Genomic DNA, 23937 nt, shown 5'->3' on the forward strand with positions numbered 1-23937 from the left:
ATAAATCTGTGGAGAAATTACAAAGTGGCTCCAGGCAGGTTCAGCACCACACTTACTGTAGTTAGCAGGGAGCAACAACACACTTGTAAATGACTACTTTGAAAAAATATTCCAAAATAAAAAAAAAGTACCTGGGGGAGGGGCACAGGCACAGAACTCAGAGGACTTTAGGAGTTGGCTCTCTCCTTCTACATGTGTGGTACCAGCTGAGTTGGATTCCTGCTGGGGATGGTGGCAGGTACCTTTACTCACTAAGCCATCTTACAGGCTCTTGGTTCAAATCTTTTATGCTGAAATCATTCCAATCATTACACAATCTGAAAACCAAATTGCTTTTCCTTTCTACCAATTTCTTAAAATATTGGGCTGGAGACCTAACATTCTGTTTAAGATGCTAAAACAGTAATTAGCAGAATTCTTGCAGCCTAAGACTTCCACAGTGTAGTCAAACTCTGCCCCTTCCTTGAAAGGCCCCTCAGCTGGCGTTTCCCTCAGTGTTTAAACACATGTCCTCCTGCAGCACTTAACTGCAACATGGAGGCAGTGCTTCAGCTCCTCACGGCTCCGTGCTGGAGGACCGTGACTCCTCCCAGTGCACTGTAGAACACGTCAAGTCTGACAGTGCACACCCTAAGACTTGCACATGGCCTTGCTTTTCTAGGTACAATTATTAAGCCTGAATTTCTTTTGTATATTAACTTCACGTTTCCTTCAAAGAGCACATGGAGGAGTCAGTCACTGTAACTGAGCAGCAGGTAGCCTTCATCTCCTGAGCACCAGCCATGACCCAAAGGCAGCTGCTACCCCAAAGTTAGGCTTCTAAAATCAGTTTTCACCGTTGATTACCAGTCTCAGTCACTTCCTATCACCTAAGGTATTGATGTAGGTGGGTCTTATATCTATCTGTTGTTTCATTGGTTAATTAATAAAGAAAACTGCTTGGTCTGATAGGTCAGAACATAGGTAGGCGGGGAAGACAGAACAGGATGCTGGGTAAAAGGCAGTGAGGCACACGCCTGAGGCAGTTGCCATGATTCTCCTCTCCGAGACAGACGCAGGTTAGGATCTTTCCTGGTAAGCCACCACCTCATGGTGCTACACAGATTACTAAATATGGGTTAAAGCAAGATGTGAGAATTAGCCAATAAGAGATTGAAACTAATGGGCCAGGCAGTGTTTAAAAGAATAGTTTCCGTGTAATTATTTTGGGTAAAGCTAGCTGGATGGCGGGAAGCAACCCGCTGCACATTCTACATTTGGCACTCCAACGTGATGGACTAAATCCACTTAAAAACCTGAGAGGGCTTTAAAAAAAGGGAGAGAGAGTTTAACACAGCTTTTTGCTGTTTGCTAGGACATGCTGTAGAGAGATTTCCTGTTTCAGCAATAGCGGCAGAAAAAAAAAGCCGGTCATTTTAAAACGCAGCTTCCTGGGGCTGTGCCACCAGTGGGAACTCCGGCCTTAAAGTATTTCAATGGCTTTTATGGGACTGGATGTTTGTGTTCCTGCTTGAGATTGGAAAGAAAGCACTCTGAGACCATGCCTGCACTCCCCGCCTGGGCAGACGGCGGATTCAGACTTGGTCAGGCAGGAGAGCATGGTGGATTTCTGCCGCCATACAGAGAGATGTTTGCAGGCTGCGCAGTGCTCTGCGTGTCAGATTTGGCTGTAACTTGGATGAAAAGAGGTTCTGTGCTACACGCTCAGTCTCAGAATTAAACTGCCGAGTGCAGCTCCAGTGTGGACTTGCTGTGTGCCTGGAACTGTGAGCAGCTCAGGGGCACCAAATGGATCTGAGGCAGGAGCGGCTGCTCCACACTGAACTGTGCTGATCTCAGGCAGGAGCTTTCATAATTACCATAATAACAGTGCAGTTAAGGTTTAGACTGGGCAGGAAATAGGCGGTATCATATTACCTCTACATGGCATAACTTAAGTTTTTAAGAAGTGCTTAACATTTTAAGAAATGCTCCTGGATAGTAAAAAATTACAGATTCAGACATAGAAGACCTATATATCGGTCACAATGTTGGATGAGTGTATGTAGGCTTGGGAGAGAGAAGTAAAAGAATATAGAGAATAAAGTTAATGCCTTAAAAAGAAAGGGGGTATAGTCTTTAAGAGACAGAATAAAGTGATAGAGTAAAAATAAGCCATATAAAAATGGAAAATTCACAGAGAGCCTGGATTCTGTGTATTATTGTGTTTTCTTTAAAATTTTTGACTGTGAAGGAGCTAAATACAAAGAGACATTTCATTGTATGGGCTGCTAAGCTGATGAACCTGCATATATGTTCTAAAGGTATCTTGACTTCAGAATTTGGATCTAAGGATATCATGCTTTGGCAGAGTTTCTTTTGTTTTCACAGAGGATGAGACCCTGTGGATTGCTTCTATCCCAATATGGTATGATAGACCACGCCCTCCTGAAAGGTTGCTGTGAACACCCTCAAAAAATTACTTCACTCAACTGCCAACTGAGATAAACCTGGCACATAGGTTACACCCTAAACGATTTGATTAACAGCGCCCCATTCAGCTCGAAGCAGTTTGGAGAGAAATAACTGCGCCCATATTCCCAAATATTGTTTATAAATGATCTTTTACATTTAAAGGGGAATATGATATAGATATGAATAATTTGCATTGGTATAAATTTTAAGGTCAATTTTGTTATAGGTGTATGTATTTCTGATATTAAGGTATTGTGATTGTGTAGTTCATTTAAAAATGTAATATATAATTAGGAAATATAGGTTGTTAATGGATAATCATCAATAATAGTCAAGCTTGTAGTCATGTTAGATTTTCTAGATATCTAGAGATATATTTCAGTTAGATAGGCATTCTTCATATCTTTCAAAGACTACAGAATATGGCATTTAATGTTTTAATAAATTAGGGCCTTTCATGACAATGAGACACGTCTGCTCCTGGCAGCACCAATCTACTTCAAGAGGAAGATGGGCATCGAAGAGGATCCTTATGGAGTTTGATAGCCATTTGGGCAAGAAACTGCTCTTGCCTGGACTGTTGCATAAACTGGACACAAAGAACCTACAGAGAGAGGACTGCTGAACTTGCCTATAGGTGAGATGGTCTTTAGGGGTTCCTGATTCCTGAAAGAGTCTGCGAGACATTCTGCAGGACACAGTAGAAAGTGACTGAACTGTCTTTGAATTTTCCTGCTTCATGGAAATGTCTGCTGGATACTATGGGCCTGAAGGCCGAAGATGGATGCCCCAACGATACAGAAGAACTTTGGGTGTCTGTCTAGGCAGCAAGATGTCTCTATCATTTCTAGAGTTTGGAAGTTGATTATTTCTTGTTTGCTTAGGTAATATTATATCCTTCTGGAGTCTTTGATGGAGTTGAAGAATGGTCAGTTATAGTTTTCCTTAGCTATGATAAAAGATAAAATAGATATAAATATTGTAACTGTAATTCTTGCTTGATAACTGTTTTGTTATATGTAATGTTACTATGTTAAAATGAAAGCATTTCTTTTTTGTTTAAACATAAAAAGGGGGGCTTCTTGTTGAAAAAAAAACAAAAAGGGGAAATGATGGAGGAGGGTCATCTGTCTATGTGTTACATTCATTGGTTAATAAAGAAACTGCCTTGGCCCTTTAATAGGACAGAAAATTAGGTAGGCGGAGTAAACAGAACAGAATGCTGGGAAGAAGGCAGTCACCATGATTCTCCAACCCTAGACGGAAAAAGGCTAGAATCCTTCCCAGTAAGCCACCACCTCGTGATGCTATGCATATTATTAGAAATGGGTTAATCAAGATGTGAGAATTAGCCAATAAGAGGCTACAGATAACGGGCCAGGCAGTATATAAAAGAATACAGTTTCCACCCTGTCTCGAAAAACAAAACAACAAAAAAAAATACAGTTTCCGTGTAATTATTTTGGGTAAAGCTAGCCAGGTGGCGGGAAGCGACCTGCCACACATTCTACAACGTATGTAATGGGTTTGATCTGAACACCCAACATTATGGTCACTGACTACACTCCATGGCACTAAGGAAATAAAACGTGCAAGTATACCCGTTCATCAGATAGCTCAGTATCGAAGTCCTAGTGTACCGTAATGTTCTACTCTATTTCCACACTCAGTATGTCATGTCTGTGGAACTTAAGGTGTGTCTGCTATCATGAACACTTGTTTACAAAAGTGCCCCTTTGTACTGAAGTGCTTTAAACATTTGTTCACTCAATATTTATTTTTGGTATTTCAAACATGTCCAATTATTTGATTCAACATATCCCTCTGAGTGCTGACTCTGCCTACTTGGTGATAAACTCCAAGTAATCACATTTATTTGTAGCCTCTCTAAAGGAAGAGTTTTTTTTTTTATTTTTTCATTCAATAATTTACACTTCCTCCCCTCTTCCCACTCCCCTCCCGATCCCCCACTCACCCTCCTTCCTTAAGAGAGGGCAGGGAATCCTGCCCTGTAGGAAGTTCAAGCCCCCCCCCCCCACCATCCAGGCCTAGAAAGCTCCCAAAAAGCCAGTACTTGAGTAGAAACAAGTCCCTTTTTTTGTTGTTGTTTTTTTGAGATAGGGTTTCTCTCTGTAGCCCTGGCTGAACTGCAATTCGCTACACAAAACAGGCTGCCTTAAGCTCTCAGAGATCCTCCTGTTTCTGTCTTTTAAATTCTGGAACTAAAGGTGTGTGCCTGGCCCTATCCTGTAAACTTTTAAAGGTGGATTTTAGGTCAAAGTGGGGAACAAATTTCCAGTAAGAGGATCTAAGCTGCGAGCCTCTTGTCAGGTTGTTGTGACCGTTGTCATCAACAGACTGCGCACAGAGCATGGAGAAGTGTGGAGACACACAAGCAGTCTGGAGTCAATCCCCAATGGACAGAAACACCATCAACCCAATTTAAAGTTACATTGCTATGTGGTAATGAAGGCTAAATTAGAGACAGCACTAGTAACAGACAGGCTCAAGGTGTGACAGGAAGGGAAGAAAACAAACCACACCTCCATTTTCCATTCGATAGTTAACTCTGACCATCTTTCCATTTGTCCTCAGGTTCCACAGCCAGCTACACCTGACCTTGTGAAATATTTATTATCATAAAAGAACCTCAAGCAAAAATAGGATATGCTTTGAAAATAAAAGGCATAATGGTCAACTCAATCCCTAAGTGTGACAGACAGGAAGTTTATCCTCTGTTATACCTCAAAAGCCACAATATTTATCTTTAATAAATTTCCAGCTAGCAGAGACTGACTGTCTTGTCAAATGACAAAACACTTCCAAAAGAGAGGCTTATGGTGTACTTAGCAAAGCTAACCATTTTGGACCTGCTATTTTTTATGAATCTGTATAAAACTAAGCAGGTCAGCTATGAGTTCATTAACTATCTCTGCTGCACCCCTTGTGGCACTCTCTTCACAATTCAAGAGCATCTGCCACGCCTCCCTGCTTGTGCCAGGAGCTGCAGCATCTGCCACACCTCCCTGCTTGTGCCAGGAGCTGCAGCATGGTGAATCAGGTGCAGCGTCTGCTCATGATTTGTGGCTCTGTTCAACTTTATGAAAGTTCAGCATCATACATACTACAGAACAGCACTCATCAGGCTCTAGAAATCTGAGAAACCCAGATTTGACATTCAACTAGTATAGAACAAAGTAGGGACTACTGAGATGGCTCAGTGGGTAAAGACACTTTCTGTGTAAGCCTACGAACTGACTTGGAGTGTGTACAAGGGTGGAAGAGGAGAACTGACTCCTGAAAGTTGTCCTTTAGTCTCCAGACATGTACACACACACACACAAAACTTTTTTTTTTTTAAAAAAAGAGGGAATACACAGTAAGCTCTTTACACAAGAATGATTGAGCTACATGACAGTGACGGAATTACAGGCACACAGATGTAAAGCAAACAGTATCCTGGGCTTCTGACAGGTGAACTTAGCAAAGTGGCCTTGAGAAACACAGATGCACTGACATCAGAGGATGGAACTAAGGCATGCTGTCTGCCAGTCCAGGGAGTTCAGGCAATCAGGTAAAAGCAGAAGCAGAAACACAGCTGATGCTGAAACAGTGAACAGAGATGTAAAGAAGCAAGGCCGAGTTCATCTGAGGCTTTGTCGCTGAGTCACTAAGAGAGGTGAAGCTAGCCACGCTCCTTGTCAGAGGAGAAAGGGAGGTGGGCTGGTAGGGAGGGAGTTGGGGCACTTCTATATTACCTCTGCGTCATATCTGACTGCAGCAGAGAATAAGGAAAATGCGTTCTCCACAGTGATGCCTTGCTTGATGATGTGCTGACAGAGTCTCTTCAGTCTGTTTTCACAGTATGACGTTGCCAGGTCCAGAAGACCTAAAAGGCAGAAGCACTGGGTCACGCCAGCTCACAGCACCCACGGCAGCTGTAACATGCCATGTTCAGTTCGTGAGAGCCATTTCTTAGCAAACGCTATTCTGAAGGTGAGTAAATATCGTTTTATCTTTTTATTTCATTCCTCATATCTCCCAAAATCTACCTGTCCTGTAATTAATTACTGTATACAATTTCTTCCATAGTACACAGAATAAAAAAGGGAGTCTCTTCCTTATTTTGTTTACAAAAGGTTAAATGCAGTAGAAACTTACACTTTCATATTTTTAAATAAGTCTACAGTTACAAAGTATGTCTATAACTTTAAACAAGAGCAGCAGTTTAGAGATGTTTACTTTAGACATTATTTTTGTTTTGTTTTTGGTTTGAGACAGGGGTTCTCTGTAGCTTTGGGGCCTGTCCTGAAACCAGTTCTTGTAGACCAGGCTGGTCTCGAACTCACGGAGATTCACCTGCCTCTGCCTCCCGAGTGCTGGGATTAAAGGCATGTTTCACCACCACCTGGCAAATATTATTTTTAAGTATACAAAAGTCAATATACCTGTAATTAACTATATATCACTGCTCTAAGAATAGGACAAAGTCACGGGCACATGGCCTGGTCAGTCCCTATGCAGTACCTATGGCATCCTCAGGTGGCAGATCAACTGTGTCTGTGTAGAGGTACTGGAGAAAGGCACGGTACACAGGGTAAGAAAACTGGTCTATCTCTATCACCTCCTTCATGTCCTCATTCCAATAGGACTGGAACATGGATCGGAAGTGCTCACACCTACAACAAAAGCAAACCATACCAATGAAAGGGTTGAAAGCAAGTAAAAGGTATTACAGGTATCCTCTGGGCTGGCACAAGCTGGGATCATTCACTATTAGCACCAAAAGTATTTGCTATGCAAGAACTTTTATGTGAAATGTTGCTAAAATCACTCTCATCTTGATATTACCATTTAAAAGTATCGATTAGACAGAGAGCCAGGAGTACAACAGCACTGTCTCCACCAGTCTCCATTCTAACTAAGTGTTTGAATCATTTGCTTTAGGTTTTATGTATACAGAAATGCATTTTAAACAATACAATGAGGACTGGGGATGTAGCTTAGTGGCAGAGTGAGGTATGGTACAGAAATACACAATATTTACTCAGAGTTCTAAAAAAAAAAACCATATTCAGTGATAGTTACTTTGAGGGGTTAAAAAATATTTCTAAGCAATGCAGAATGGATGTAGCAGGTTAGAAAGGCTATGAGAAAGACACACACAGCCACATTGACCACAGAGTCATAGGTGAAAACATGCCTATTTTTTTTCTGTTTGGAAAAATTTAATCTTTAATAGTAGAAGAGAATATATACTGAGATTTACTCACAAATTTAATATGCAAATAAAATTGAGTATCTACTAGAGCTGCAATTAATTTATTAGTTCATTTATTTTGAATGTTGGGGAATCAAACCCATGCTAGACAAGTGCTCTACTATTGAGCTATAGCCCCAGCCAAATCTGTAACCTGAAAAACAACTTAAGAATTAGTGATGTGGGATGTCCTTCTGAATATGTGTTGCTTTTATTGGTTGATAAGTACAGCTGTTTCTGCCAATGGCTTAGCAAAGCAAAGCCAGGCAGGAAATCTGAACAGAGATAAAAAGAGAAAGTAGGCAAAATCACAGAGAGGCCATGTAGCTGCCAAAGTGGAAGGATGCCTGGAACCTTTCTGGTAAGACACAGCCTCATGGCAATACACACATTAATTAATTCACAATGTAAGAGCTAGCTAGAAATATGCCTGAGTCATTGGTCAAGCCGTGCTGTAATTAATATAATTTCTGTGTGATTATTTGGGTCTGGGTGGCCAGGAAATGAACAAGCAGTCTCCACTTACCAATCAGGGGTATTTGCCTAGTATGCGCAAGTACTGGCTATAATTTCTAGTACTACAGAAAACTAAATGACAGAAAAAAACATAGTTATATGTCTCAAAAAAGTTGCATGAATACAAGCAAAAGGCAGTCTTTGATAACAAGTAGAACTGATAACTATCTGCCCAAAATACTAAATTGTCAAACTTTTTTGTACTTTGATAACAAAATTTTTTTTAGTGTCTATTCTGCAGTGTAATAACAAACAGAAATAACAAAAGGGAGGTAAAGTTACTGATGGCTCTAAACTCATGCAAAAATACCTGATTTTTAAAACAGCTTTATGGACATGAATATATTTCCCATCAATTCGAAACTTCAGATCAGCAGTTTCTGGACTATCAAATTCTTTCTTCAGTGAATCTGCAACTGTTGAAAAGTCTTCATGCTCTGAAGGCAACAGACATACCATTAATACAAAGCTCAGGAGACAGAATCAGGCATGAGAGGCTTTCAAAAGATAATTACGGTACCTAATTCCACTCTATTTCTGGTCAATAAAGCTCATGAGTCATTTAACAAATCAAACTCACAGTATTAAGGTAATTGATCTATAAACTACAAATGAAACAAGATGAGTATCTGGGAAAGCCAAATAACAGTCTTCAAATATAATTAAACATGAAAATATGCACTAAAAATAAATCTCATGCCAGGCAGTGGTGGTGTACACCTTTAATCACAGCACTCAGAAGGTAGAGGTTGGTGGGTCTGTGTGTGTCGGAGGCCAGTGTGGTCTACAAAGCAAGTTCCACAATGGGCAGGGCTACACAGAGAAACCCTGTCTTAAAAAAACAAACCCCTGGGCTAAGAACAATGACTGAGCCTGGAGCGGGTGGCTTTAGAAAAAGACCAGCCTCCCCTGACCCCATAGCCTAAGTGCTGAAGAGCAAAGAAAGGAGATGACTAAGGTGTCCAGGATTCGGGTGATGGCTAACCACTCACCCAAAACCAAGGTTTTTATGGGTGTCTCAGCATCTCATCACAGCATGGAAATAACTTTCCCTCTTTGTCTGTGATGGCCAGTGTACCCTGCTTTTTAGAGAACTACTTCTCTCTAACAGGAGAACTCCCATCTAGAGGAGAAAACCCTCTTACTTACTAGAGGAGCTTGAGCAGGACATGGAAATCCCAGGCTGTGGTGTATTGGCCTATTTGGCTGTGTATACTAAACATAAATGTGATTTCAATCAAATAGTCCCATTCACTGAACCAAATGTTTCTTAGTCATTGTATTTATTGCAAATATATACTGTATTACACTGAGTATAGTAAAGTATTTTTAAAAAATATTCTTTGTTTCTCCTGAAGTTTAGTAGCAGCTTAATTTTTCCTGAACATCCTCTTTCCCCCAAGAAAAGGGGATGTGAATGAAATGTGGCTGCTTAGTGAGTTGTGGTTGCCTTAAAAGTAATAAGAGCATTCAGAGCTTAATACAAACAGTGAGTGCAAAGCATTATGAATGCACTACATTCCACTTGATTGTACTGGTTAATTTTCTTATTTAATATGAATTCAACTAAAATAGAAGAACTTAGGGAAGAAAAAAAGAGTCTCTGAGAATGTTTCATGACCAATGAATAAATCTGATTATTATTCAGGAAGAACATTAAAACTAGCTTACAGAACCTAAGCAGCTCACAGGTATCAAATATGCAAGGAACAGTATTTGGTTACCCCAGGCAGAGACAGCTTGAGTGGCTTACCCACAGACAGGAGGTGCCACGAGACAGCAGGAGTGGCAAAGCAGGCGAACACATGGTCGGTGCAGGAGAAGTGGGTGAGGTGGGGAAGGGTCACTGACTGGCCCCGGCACTGGCCCCACATGTACACGTGCCCACCCTGGGTCTTAGCGGCAGATGTGTGGGTGGTGTGACAGGCTGCAATCTCTACAACCCTGGGAATATTGAAGAAACACTCGTTACTTCTTTATCAGACGTGCCTGCAGCACACCCTACAGAGTAATTTAGAAATTCATGCTTCAACACCTCACAAGTCAGCCCAAGGTCAGTGATGTAAGCCACAAACCCTGCCTACAAAAACCACAGGTCAGGAAAGAGCTCCCCTAATCTCCCTCCCTCCTCTCTCTCTCTCTCTCTGAGGGCCTACTTCTCACCTAAGTTCATCTTGAGGTAGGAATACATAAATAATACATACTGTTGAGACAAATGTGGAAAGAGACTGGAAGTTAAAATCAATGAGGACAGTGGACAATGACAAAATGTCTTCACTGCTCTGGGAAGATAAGCCGTAAATAAATAAAAGATACTGGGGCTGGAGAGATGGCTCAAAGGTTAAGAACACTTCTTGTTCTTGTACTGGATCTGGGTTTGTGTCACAGCATCCACATGGTAGTTCACAACTATCTGTAACTCCAGTTCTAGATGGTCCAACACAGTCTTCTGACTCCACAGACAACAGGCACATACTTGGTGCACATACATACATACAGGCAAAACACTCATACATATAAATCTTTTTAAATAAAAAAAATCTATTGTGTGTGTGTGTTCATGGGGGTGTGTAACAGTAGTGTGCACATCTGTGTCAAGGCCAGAAGACAACCTCAGGTTTAATTCCTCAGACACTGTAAAACTTTTTATTGGGATAGGCTCTCTTAACTGACCTGGCACTCACTAAATAGGCTAAGCTAGCCAGCGGTTACAAGTGCACACCAGCACATGTGGCTTTTTAAATATAGGTTCTGGTGATCTAACTCAGGTACTTACAAGCGCTTTCCTGATTCGAATATCCCTCTCATCTCCACCATCCCCCCGTAAACATTATCTTCAATAAACATTTTCTTATACATATATTTTTCCTTATCTTCACCCAAATCTCAACATCTTCATTAGGATGACTACCCCTGGGCTGAGGGTCCTGGGCTCTGAAAACTGCAAACTAAAAGGTCATCAAGCCAGATCAGTTTCATTTCTCACAGGACTAAGGCAGGGTACCCTGCATAAAACCTCACAATCTGATGAACAAACACTACACACCTATCCCAGTAGCATATAATAAACCAAATTAGTATTTAAATAATGACCTTTAAAGAAGAATTTTTCTTATTTAAAAGTGAATTTAAGTGGTACTAAGTTAGTGCTTTGAATTTCAGTGTGATCACAGACCCTAAATAACATCCCTACAGCTCCAAGCCTTTCAGAGCTAAGACGCCTTAGTTCCCACCAATCACAGGTGGGTGCTTCGGAATACAGGCAAGTTCACACATGTTCATTCTGACTTATAAACCATTTGGATCAAAACAAGAATGTTAACAAGTATGAGTCACAAGCTGAATACCACAGCCCCACCACACAGTCCCACGGCCACACACACACATAGTGTCCAAGACATGGCACCGCAAATTTACCTTTCTTTTTCCACCATGATGTGTGTTGGGTTTAGCACATTAATTTTATTGCCATTTCCCAGCTGCCCATATGTGTTAGCTCCCCAGGCATAGAGCAAGCCCTCATCTGTTAGTGCTAGAGTATGTGCATACCCGCAGGCAATCTGAAAGTAAACACACATGGTTACCATCCTAGCAGTCAAGGCAGAGCAACCACCTGCTTAGGCCACAGTTGGCCTCTGCAGAATGCCAGGCCAGCAGCATGTGTGGACTGGCATCTGCTGCAGCACTCAGAAGCATCAGGGGGAAGTCTAATTCTTTACCCACTGGTCGACTTCATAAATTTCTTTACCCTGTGAAGAAGACCATGGCCAATATCATGGGCTCCCCTTTTCTAACAGAAAAAAAAAAGGAAGGCTAAAATATTAAATGTGAAAAGTGAAGGCATAAAGAATTGCCAGAAATGAATGACAAAAGAATTAACCTCCAATACATCTGCTATAAAATGTATGGCAAGAAATGCAATGTACACCTGGTTCACACACACGTTGTGCAGGGCTGCCACCCTCACTGGAGTCAACTGGTTGCCACTGTTTCCCAAGCCCAGCTGTCCATTGCCATTATAGCCCCAGCCATACACCTGCAAGAGAAAGAGAGAGGACAAGTTGTAGAAACTGCCAACGGGAAGAGAAGTCCTGTCCTACACAAATCAGATACTCCAAACCTACATTGTGGGCTACAGGGTCCTACAAATGCATGATGTTCCCATTCCATGACTTCACAAATGAAAAACTGAGGGTCATTAGTGATTAGCAAGCACCTACCACATGTCCTACACAATGAGAGGCACAAGGAAGGAATCTTTAGCCCAAGCCTGCCAAAGGCAAGAAACATGTGCACACTTGGTGAGCAGGTAGTAAGAGCCACCACAGAGATCAACGTACTGCAGGAATAGTGAGGTTTCTTCCCAAGAAGCAGTGTGAGGAGGAAGATCTGATAGAAAGTGGAGACCTGAACAGGACAGACGACGGCACTCCAGGCAGAAGGCACAGTGTCACGGCACAGACAGAGAGAAGTAGGAAGAACAGTGGTGGAAGAAAAGAAGAAAGAGCCAGATAAGCAGATAAAAACAAAACCCCCTAGAGCGAGGCAGTACATGCCTGTAATCCCAGCTTTAAGGATGCTGAAGCAGGAGACTGCAACAAATTAAAGGCAAGCCTGGGCTACATATCAAGTACCAGACCTGCAAGGGCTATACAGCAAGACACCACCTCAAAAAACAAAACAAAGGGGCAAACAAACAAACAAAACAGAAAGTGAAATATAGTTAAGAATTTTACTATACTATTCAAAAACAGAGATTGAATTTTCATTTTTAAAAGATCACAGAGATAAAAAACCCCATAAAATAAATAAAAGTCAGGGGGCAGCAGCTGGCACAGGCTAGTCAGGAGGGCTAATGGTTTGTAATATTCAGAGTGGGCCATAGTAATAAATTCTAACCAAGAACAGATTTTAAAAGGTCAAGTTCAAATTAAACGCCTACAACTTCTGGTGGCACCAAGACCCACATAGATGCAGGCAAATGCACAGCGGGGCTTCCAGGACAAAGTAAAGCAGAAAGGTCAGAGGGTGAGAAGTGGCTATGTACAATTTAGTGTAACAGGTACTGGCCTTCTGGAAAGAAATTTGGCAGCAGCTATCCATATTCTTAATGGCATACTTCTTGACCTAAAAATTCTATGCTGAGAATTTATTCTATAGAAATGCTTATATGATGTACCAAGATAAACATACAGCAACTGAAATTATTGCATCATAATTCACAACAGCAAAAACAACCGAAAGCCCTCCAGAGAGGTCCAGGTGTCCGTCACCCTTATAGAAGCAAACTAAGCAGCATTCTGAGAAGTGCTACAGAGACAGTCTCAGACAGTGCACAAACAACCCAATGCTGTGAAGTGCGGCAGGGAACAGAATGACAGAGAGAGGCAGCAATGTATAGGTGATTGAATAAGGTAATTAAACTCATCTGTAGATAACTGCTTGGTATGGGAAGTCCTTCTGTATATGTGTTGCTTTTATTGGTTAATGAATAAAGAATCTGTTTTGGCCAGTGGCTTAGCAGGGCAGAACAGAGCTAGGTGGGGAAAACTAAACTGAATGCTGGGAGAAAGAAGGCGGAGTCAGTGTAGCCGCCAGAGGGGAAGGACCCGAGCTGCCAGCTGGAACCTTACTGGTAGGCCATGAGCCTCATGGTAAAATATAAAATAATAAAAATGGGCTAATTTTAATATGTAAGAACTTGCTAGGAATATGCTATAGTGATTGGCCAAGCTGTGATTTAATTAAAACAGTTTCTGTGTGGTTATTTCAGGAGTCTGGGTGGCTGGGGAACAAACAAGCAGCCTCCTACAACAATTGCTTATAAAGAAAAGTCCACAAGGACACATATGAAACTACTAACGAGATTAGGAAAAAAGCTTTTTAATGCTTACTTTGTAGGCTTCATTGCTTTCCCCTTTGTAAAAGTAACCACATAATAATCATTTTAAAGTAAAAAAATCAGTGAGATTCAGCAGTTAAACCAGGGTACTGCTCTCAAAGACAACCTAGCTCAGTTCCCATTAGAGGGCTCCCAACAGCCTGTAATTCCATGTGCTGAAAACCTGATGGCCTCTTTTAAACTCTATGGGCACACTGCACTTGTGTGGCACACACAGACACTCATATACACATATAATTCAAAAATGATAAAAATAAATCTTGAAAAAATAAAAGCATGAAGAATACTGAACAGAGGATATTAGATGATTGATAGCCCATAGATTCTGAAGTATTCATGAATGATTGCAGGATTGAATAAAAAAGGAAAAAGTCAACTTATGTGAGGTCTCAGTAACATGTACAGCACCCCAAACCCATCACTGCATGACGCCATACGAAAGACTGTATAGTCTCCACGCACCAAGGAAAGCATAGGTGGTACATGGCCCATTTAAGTGACATCAGTAATTTCATAGATGTAACCATCAGCTCAAAAGGGGTCATGGTTACAGGGCAGAGGGTAGGTTAATAACAAGTAGCTAACGATGATCTTCCAATAAAACAAGATGCCTCCTCCAATACAATGTGAGATGTCGTGGATGGTTTTATGAAGAATTCATTAGCTGACTTTAAAACTGTACAACTCTTCCACTGGAAGGAAGGTCGTTCTTTCTCAGTCCCAACATTAAATCCAAACACCCACACTGATTAGACTGCACGCTCTAACGTTGACCCCACCCTGCCTTTACTATGAGGCTACAGGGATCTTGCAAAAACTAAAATTAAGACACAATAGAATTTTTACTTGACATCTTCAGATTTGAGTCATTTTGAGGACTGAGCAAGCACTCGCTAGCTGGTCCTCCTTAGGGGGTCAGTAAACAAGACAAACTCTCCTCCTCTGTATGCTGGCACCATTGCATGCAGGTGGAAGGGACAGGGAAATGAAGAGGACGAACCTCACCACTATCCAGAACAGCCATGGATGAGGTCTGACCACAGGCAATGCTGACCACTCTCTTAGCATGTAAACAATTTGTAACTTTCCGAGGAGTTGGCTGGTTTGCTGTAGATCCGGACCCCACCTGACCACAGTTGTTATAGCCCCATGCAAATACCTACAAGAGAAGGAACAAGGAAACCAGTCGTTAGACCTTCGGCATGGTTTTGAATGCTTTACGTGCACTTACCCACTGATCTTCACAGTAATCCCATACAGGGGCCCTGGGGGTCAGTATTCCCATTAGCTGGGCAATGGATATATAGAGCCCAAGTACTGTACTATTTTTCAACAACTCACTATGGTACCCTCTGAGTTTGGCAACAAGATAGACATGTACATTTGTTAATTTTGGAACTAGTAAGGCGAAGCATTGATAATGTAAAAAGCATGCCTAGCTCTTTGGGCAGAAATTCTTTTGTTTCTCATGGAAAGCTTTCCAAACCATATTGTTCTTTTCCCTGTCTCACTAATCCACAACTGATGCCTCAGGACGACTGTTGAGGTCAGGCTGTGCCCTGCCCTAAGTAACTACACATTGTGTAAAATGGTTTTCAGACTGTGCCTTGCCCTGAGAGGGTCCATCTTATAAGCAGCTTTTTACTCTACTAAGGATGATGACTCTCTGCACTTGGTGGACACCTAAACAGCACCGTCTGTCTGGCATCATCCACATGACACAGAATGATAAGAGTGCTACTGCATAAATTCATAAACATAAACTGGGACCAGAACCGCCCATTAAAATTCTATCAGAAAAACCAGGCACAAGAACTTATCAGACACACCAGACTAAGAAAAAAGCGCAACACTCACTCGGCAGTGGTAATAATGACTCTACAGGTTGTCATCTGACCAGTGTGTACAGGAAGCAGAGAACTCCCAACTGCCCTACAAGTTCTATTCAAATTGCTATGCACCTGTATGGACCTACTGTCCATCCACCTGCCATTCATCCCTCTGGAACCAATCCTACCCCTGGCCTCTAGAGCCTCTACTTTGCTTCACTTCTGAAGCTCAATTCTGACCCCAAGCCTTGACTCTGGCAGCAGCAGCAGCAGCAGCTCTCACCTTTCCCAGAGAGCTCCAGCCCAAGTTCATCTTAACTGCCAGAGACTCTCTTTGACTTCTATCAGCTTTTGCCTCTCAGGTCTCTTTGAAATGCTATGGCCTCTTTAATTCCTTTGTAATATTTATGTTTTACACACACATGCACACACACACGGAGAAATATAATGTGTGCTCTTTGAGCTAATATAAATAATTAAGACTGGAATGTTAAAAGACTGGAATAAATAATTTGTAACAGCCTTCAGTCAGGGCTACCAAGGAAAGCAAGGCTACTTGACAAATTGCTACAAAAGTTGCTGTACCTAGTGAATTTATTGTTACTCAATAAAATCTGACATGATGTAGACACAAACATGTTAGCCTATTTCTGACAGTACAAAACCCACCAAGCTTGTAACCTTCCATTGTAATTTCTCACCATAACACAGTAATAATAGTCATAAGTACTAAGGATGTGTCTGTTCCTACAGAAATAGCATTGATTATTAGATCGTTCTTCAAGTACATGAGTTCTCTCTTGCTACCTGTCAACTTTGCACAACCTACTTTTGCTATTATCTACCACAATCTGAACACTAGATTTTTATTGGAGACACACAGGCAGGTTTCTATGCTTGTCAAAAACCAGAAACAAACATAAGAAATGAAAAAAAAAATCTGCCAATGGCCACACCCTTAAAAAAGAAACAGTGATTCTCCCTGCCTCTCCCACAGCAGCTACCAACTACCAATAGCTCTCAATAAGAAGTGGAGTCTGGAGATGTCTCCCCATCTCTTGTGGGAATCCAGGCTGATTTGGTCTCATGTGGGTAAGCACAGTTGTTGTTGAGTTTCTGCATACGATGGAGATGTGTCTGGGAAGGATATAGGGCACTTGGAGGGGGAAATAGGGACTGGAGAGGCTTAATGGCAGAAGAAGAAAGAACCTCTTCTAATACTAACAGGATTTCTAAGACCCTACATTCACCCCATTCCTTGGCCTGGACAAGCAGTCTTCACACACCCTCAGTCTGGCTTCTACATCTTTCTTCCCTGTCAATACTTTCTAATTTCACATGTTGACAATAGTCCAACATACTGCTGATGTCTCGACTATGAAAACCCAGATGAAATACACATTTTCAGGTAGAAGAAAAGTAACATATACTTCACCAAGGGACAGTCACAGAAACATCTAGTTTAATAAGGCAGGGATTCTGGATTCTGCACCATTATTAAAATTAACACATGCTAACAATTAAAACAAAGCAAGAATCCAGGCTTCAGAAATGAGCAAGATTTGTCTAACTTCAACGATCATTCCTCAGGTATTTCTGGAGCATTCCAAGTTCCTTACAAACACCACTGTCTTTCACTTTAAATGGGGGGGGGGGAGACCATGTTTCCACTCAACAAGCAATGGGCAAGGAGACAGCAGGTTTGGACACAGCCTGTGTGCTATGCCTACCTCTGGTATATCCCAACAATAGAACCTGGGTTACCATCAGCTTTGTGGTATTTTCTTCTCTACCTTGTTCCCAACTGGTATAACTAATTAACACCATTGGAGAACTTTAAACAGGGAACAAAGTGACTGACCTAATTTGTGCTTTAGAAATCACAGAGGGCCAAGGAAGACTGGAAAGGTGAAACTCAAAGTTATTAACAAAGACCAATGTCAATAGTGCAGGCAGGAGGCAAGGCTTGAGCAAAAGCATAAGGTGGAGCAGAGTTACAGAGGTCAGAGGGAGAATGAACAGGGCAAGGAACCTCAACATAAGCAGAGGCATGGGGCTGAGCAAGTTACTCTTCTCCGAAATTATTACATACACTGAAAAACAAAATCTACCTAAAGACTGGGGGTCCTTAGAAGCTTACATAGCACATCTATCTGAGATCATGGCAAAGAGCATGAATGTGAACACTGAGTTCTCACATCAAAAGATGTCGGTGACCATGTCAGAGGAGCAGCAGGTGGCACTTGAATTTGGGAGTTTGGCCCACCAGAATGAAAGACACTGGTGGATAAATCTCAGACAGGCAAGACCCCTGGGTTTCAACTCCAGAATGTCTCTTGCTACTGTTGTGCCTTTATATGCATTTCCAATGCTGTTCTTCTCTGGTATCTGACACAGTGTGAATGGGCATGGGGTATTCCCATTGCCTTTAATATAGTGTGATTATTTCATGGAAATATTCCACTCTACTGACATTTTTACCTGTGGATTATTATGAAGATGATTTCCTCTTAATATGTACTGTTTAACTGAAGCAATGACTTTATACAATAATAGTGTTAGTTTAAATAAAATTTTGATGATTGAGGCTTTTTAATAGAGTAAAGGATTACAATAGAGGCTGGTTTAGTGGGAAAATCAATATAGGTATAGGTAGGATATAATGTTGCCTCCACCCCTGATGAAGCAGGGGTTGTAGAAAATAGGAACAAGGAAATATCACACAGCTAGGACGTATGAGTATATCTGGATAAGCAGTATAGACGTGCCTTAGGTTAATAATTAAGGAAAACAACTCAGTCCCAGCTGGGCTACCTCAAGTTCTTTCAGTGTTAATGTTGGGAGATGTGTCCACGGGTTTCAGTGTGCATCACAGCTGAAACAAAGCTTTACTTAATGACTTAGGGTTATGTTGTTTGTTAATGGCTTTGAGGTACAAAATCTTGGGGAACAAAGTTTAGAATGGCATATTTAAAGGTTTTTGTTAGTTTATTTTTTTTAATTTGTTGAGACAAGTTCTTCCTCTGTAACACAGGCTAGCCTAGAAATTTCCATCCTGGTTTTAAGTCCTCGGTGCTGGGACCATGGACACGTACACACCAAATGCAGCTAAGGGTGATTCTGACGAGACTACACAAGTATTACTGGAGAAAGAACGTATTCACATGTGTTTTATTGTTTGTTTTTAACTACAAAGTCTAGTAAGTAAAACCAGGGGTTTTCACAATGGCTGTATAGTGGAAATGTCCCATATATATATCAAGGTGAATGAAATAGGCTTAGGGTAGAGCACTTGCCAAGTATATGTGAGACCATGGGTTCAATTCTCAATACCCCTTTCACACACACATGGACAAAATGTAACATATTTACAATGGAATAATGCAATGTTATTAAATTTGAAAAAGAAATACTTGGAAGAATACTGTGAAATATCTTGTGGACATGACACAGAGGCTGCACTAATGAACTCATTGCAGTTATGGCTGCCTGCACAGGACTAAGGCAACAAGATCAGTCAATAGTCCAGGAGCACTAACCGAAAAAGAAGACATAAATGTAGGGGTAGCATGCTGGAGGGGCCTAGAAGAATGGAAGAGTGAGGTAGAGAGGATCAAGATACGTTGTACACCTATGTACAAAATTGTCCTACACCAGAGAAATGAATGAACTTGAGGACACTATGCTAAGTGAAATCGGTCACGAAATGACAGATATTATCTGGTTCTATGCACAGGCAGTACCTACAGTGGTCACTGTTGTAGTGTCAAGGAGAAATGATATTTAACAGATTTAGAACTTCAGCTTTTTTAGATGAAAGAGGTCTGTGAATAGACAGAGCCAACAGTGTGAATGTACTTAATGCTATCAAGCTGTGCATTCGACATACTTATGATAAGAAGCTTTGCATTGTGCAGTTTATCACAATTCTTTAAAAGGAATCAAAGTGCACACTTACCTCTCCATCAGCTGCTAAGGCCATCGAATGATGTGAACCACAGGCTACCTCAACCACCTGCTTGATCAAGAGGTTAGTACAGACTTGGACAGGAGCAATGCCTTGATTGGTGGTCCCATTCCCCAGCTGGCTGTATCCATTATGGCCCCAGGCGTAGACAGCTCCATCTAAACACACAAGCACATGAAGCACTAGCTCCGACAGAACTGGTAACCCCTTAACTTCCATTGCTCTAGCGTTTGTGCCTTCCTCTCTGTAAGATAACCACTAGTAGGGAGTCAGGGAGTGAAGGATTACAGAATAGAGGACAGAAGCAAACCTTTCATCAAAGGACTTGGCACCTATATACAAGATCAGTTTGGTGGTCAAAGTCAAAATTTATGTATAAAAATAGGCTTCTCTATATTGGCCTCTTGCAGTAGGACAAGAGGATCTTGAGTTCACGTCACTCTTGGTTACATGATGCATTTGAGAACAGCCTGGGCTACGTGAGACAAAACTTTGTAGATGGAAAGCAGACAGATATTGTAGCTAACAAAGCAAACCAGAAAAGACATCAACCAGCAGCTACAAAAGGGGAAGAGGGTGCAGAGCCAACTCCAGCTGAAAACTCCAAAAAGATGTGCCATCAGTTATGAGAAATTCATAGCAAGAATATGTCGTGGTTCTGTTATCACCAGTTGGGACTGGGTTGTGTGGTGCTGCAAGAACTGGGTGAGGACTTGGGGTACACACACACAGACAGACATTGTACAAACATGGGTGTAAGGAAAATTTATTTATATATGGTTTTAGTAAGTTAATTTTCCAGAACACATAGAAAAGAAAATCAAGAAAATTAGATCATAATCTCTTTTATATAAGAAAAAGTCCAAAAAGAATGGAACAGGAAAAAATTATCTATGAAAAGTTATAAAAATGTTAGAGATGGGCCGGGCCGTGGTGGCGCATGCCTTTAATCCCAGCACTCGGGAGGCAGAGGCAGGCGGATCTCTGTGAGTTCGAGACCAGCCTGGTCTACAAGAGCTAGTTCCAGGACAGGCTCCAAAACCACAGAGAAACCCTGTCTCGAAAAACCAAAAAAAAAAAAGTTAGAGATGAAGGCAGGACCTACAGATTACTAATAAGCTAAATGTTCCCACTACAGAGCAATCATGACTCTTAAAAATATTTGGAATAAAGAAAAAGATGTCTCTAATGTTCAAAAAAGGAGGAAACAGTCACACACAAAGGAGCACAAGTGGGGCTGAGCACATGGCTCTATGGATAAAGTGCTCGCAACACAAGCATGAGAAACTGAGCCCAAATTTCAGCACATGTGTAAAAATCAGGGTCCAGCAGCATACACAGTGATCTCAGGGCTGGGAGACAGAACAGGAGGAGCCCAGGGGCTCATGGGACAACCAGTCCAGTCAATGGATGAACTCCAGGTTCAGTGAGAGACCCTTTCTCAAAGATACAGGTGGAAAGAACACTGACCTCCTGCCTTCATATGTGCTCACGTAGGTGTGCACTCACACACAAGGAGAGAGTGGAGGTCTGAAAGGAGTTAGTGTCCGTGATAAATCTTAACAAGCACCAGGACTTGAAAATGATGAGAAAACAGACTCCCACCTTATAATTCTGATGTCAGCCAAGCCACTGAGTCACATCTGTGAGAGGGAAAGACCTTAAGACAGAGACTCACGAATTTCTCTCAGATCCTTTTTTTAAAAAGTTCTAGAGAATGTGTTTCCCAGATAAGGGTGGAATTCGAGGAGAATGACTCGAGACACACATATACAAAAAGGGCTCAAGAGGAAAAAGGAAGAGACTTTTGAAGATGATAGTGCTGGCACCTGTGCAGGCAGTCTTGGAGTGTAACCAGTCAAGATTAGCAGTTCTGGAGGAAAAATGAAGCTCCAGAGAGCATCTGATACATGCTACTCTGTAAGAGGTGGACACATGTTAAGGATAGATGTGTATAGGTGTCAGTAAGTGAAAATGCGCAAAGCAATTATCAACCTCAGAAAGTGGAGGTGGGGGTCATACAAGAAGGGAAAGGCTTCGGTATAAATAATACTTACACAGTCCCCAATAATGAAAACATCAACACTAATTTAACCAAAATACTAGTATCCATGTGTTTAAAGGATAAAGGCAAGAAAGACAGAGGACAAAGAGCTACCTTCTATCTGCCCCAATACAAAGTTGAATGCAATACCCAAGATTGGAAACTCAGAAGTAGACATATAAGTATCTTACTTAAAAATCAGAAAGAAAACAGGCTTGCAAAATAGCTCAGTGGGCAAAAGCTCATGCTACACAATCTTGAAAACCCATATAAAAAACGAAAAGAAAAGCTGGATGTGATGGCACACACGGGTAATCAGCACTACAGGAGGATGGAAGCAGAGACAGGAGAATCTCCCAGAAGCCAGTGGAGTACACAGCACAGCAGAAACAAGAGACTGCCTCAATAAGGTAGAATGATGGGCCAGCAAGATGGCTCAGTGTACAAAGGTACTTGTTACCCAAAAATGCAAGCCCAAGAGAAAAAACCCCAAAAGTTATCCTCTCAATTCTTATGCACGCTGTGGCACACATGCTCACCCTCATACACATACACAACAATAATAATATGAGAGATCAAATTCCTGAAGAGACATCTGAAGACTTAAAGTGGTTCCTTCTAAACAGTAGTTGAATCTCCAGCAACCCCACATACACACACCCTATACCTACCTGAACTCAAACATGAATACACGTACACACAAAGTTTTTAAAATGATTTGATTGGTTATAACCATATAATATAGATACTACAATCAATCATAGATATGGCACACAATATATAGTATGCTTAATATATATTGCATAAAATATAAACATAAAGATTAAACATAAGAAAATATTCCTCATCAAGCCCTAATTATTTGTATACTAAATTTAATACTCAAGATACTTAAAACATATTGTCTAGACTATAGCATAATTTCAAAAGAATCATGACATATTCCAAAGGTCACAACTTTAAAGAAAGGCAGTAATTTGAAAATATGTCTTTTAATGTGTTTGCAATATTAAAAATGTTCTTCAGTATTTAGAATCAGATATCAAGCACTGGTTATGACTGCTGTGTTTGAAAACTTCAAATCCTTAGGCCATGATGGTTGAGAGTGAACCAGCTGGTAGAATATCAGCTGACAGGGCTGAGTGGTGGCAGTCACATGATGACTCAGAGCAGGTGTGACAGAGCTGCCATACTATGCCCAAATCCTGTCAGACTGCTGTGTGGGCACTGGCTCTCACAGCCTGAGAGAGATGGAGAGAACATGGAGTGGATTCAGATTGGAGCCACTGGAAGTCAGGTGGCCACAGAGGCTGAGGCAGCATCCATGGGAGCTGAGGCTTCCCTAGTGCAGACACAAACAGAGATGCACTGTCTCCCACAGGCTGCCCTACAGGACCACCTAACAAAACCTGAGGGCCTCTGTAAGGGATAAAAGGCCTAACCCCCAAAGGGAAGCAATTACACGTGACAAACTTTCAGAGTGCTGCTTGCCCACAGTACAGACAATTACCAAAGGAGAATAGCAACGCTTCTTTGGTGACCTCGGTGAGAGGCAGTCTAAAGGACAAGAACCTGTCCATCTCTTCTAGCCCTTCAATATGTTAGCCATACGGATGCTCTTCAGAATAAACTAAGATATCCTGATTCAAGATTCAGCAACTACATAATGGAGAAAACCGAGATTATGTGTGTTTATAGAAATATACCAAAGAGGGCTGGAGTGATGGTTCAGTGGTTAACAGCATGTATTGTTCTTCCTAAGTTCAATTCCCAGCACCCAAATCATATGGCTCATAATCACCTATAACTCCAGCTCCATGGGGATCTAACACCTCCGGCCTCTGCAGGCCCTGTGCTAGCATATACATCCCCCACGCTGCTTATACATATAGTTCAAATAATAATAAAAATAAATTTAAAAAATATATAAAAGAAATCTTCTCAAAGTTACCCTGAAACCACACA

General features: G+C 41.4%; 1 protein-coding gene across 5 annotated transcripts in view; it reads right to left on the reverse strand.

Annotated features, from left to right (window-relative positions):
• Rcbtb1 (RCC1 and BTB domain containing protein 1) overlaps positions 1-23937 on the reverse strand; it is a 41314-nt gene that overhangs the window by 3659 nt on the left and 13718 nt on the right. For all 5 annotated transcript variants that reach the window (XM_041634011.1, XM_041634012.1, XM_041634013.1 and 2 more), the window contains 8 exons: positions 19920-20086; positions 15133-15291; positions 12159-12266; positions 11648-11790; positions 9984-10174; positions 8541-8667; positions 6982-7133; positions 6213-6343 (listed from right to left, as the gene is read on the reverse strand). In XM_041634011.1, the coding sequence (XP_041489945.1) occupies positions 6213-6343; positions 6982-7133; positions 8541-8667; positions 9984-10174; positions 11648-11790; positions 12159-12266; positions 15133-15291; positions 19920-20086 (1178 nt within the window). The remainder of the gene's footprint in view (positions 1-6212; positions 6344-6981; positions 7134-8540; positions 8668-9983; positions 10175-11647; positions 11791-12158; positions 12267-15132; positions 15292-19919; positions 20087-23937) is intronic.

The sequence above is a fragment of the Microtus oregoni genome, unplaced genomic scaffold, assembly GCF_018167655.1.
Source record: "Microtus oregoni isolate MIOR12 unplaced genomic scaffold, Mior012 000045F_ref0000178, whole genome shotgun sequence".
Classification (NCBI taxonomy): Eukaryota; Metazoa; Chordata; class Mammalia; order Rodentia; family Cricetidae; genus Microtus; species Microtus oregoni.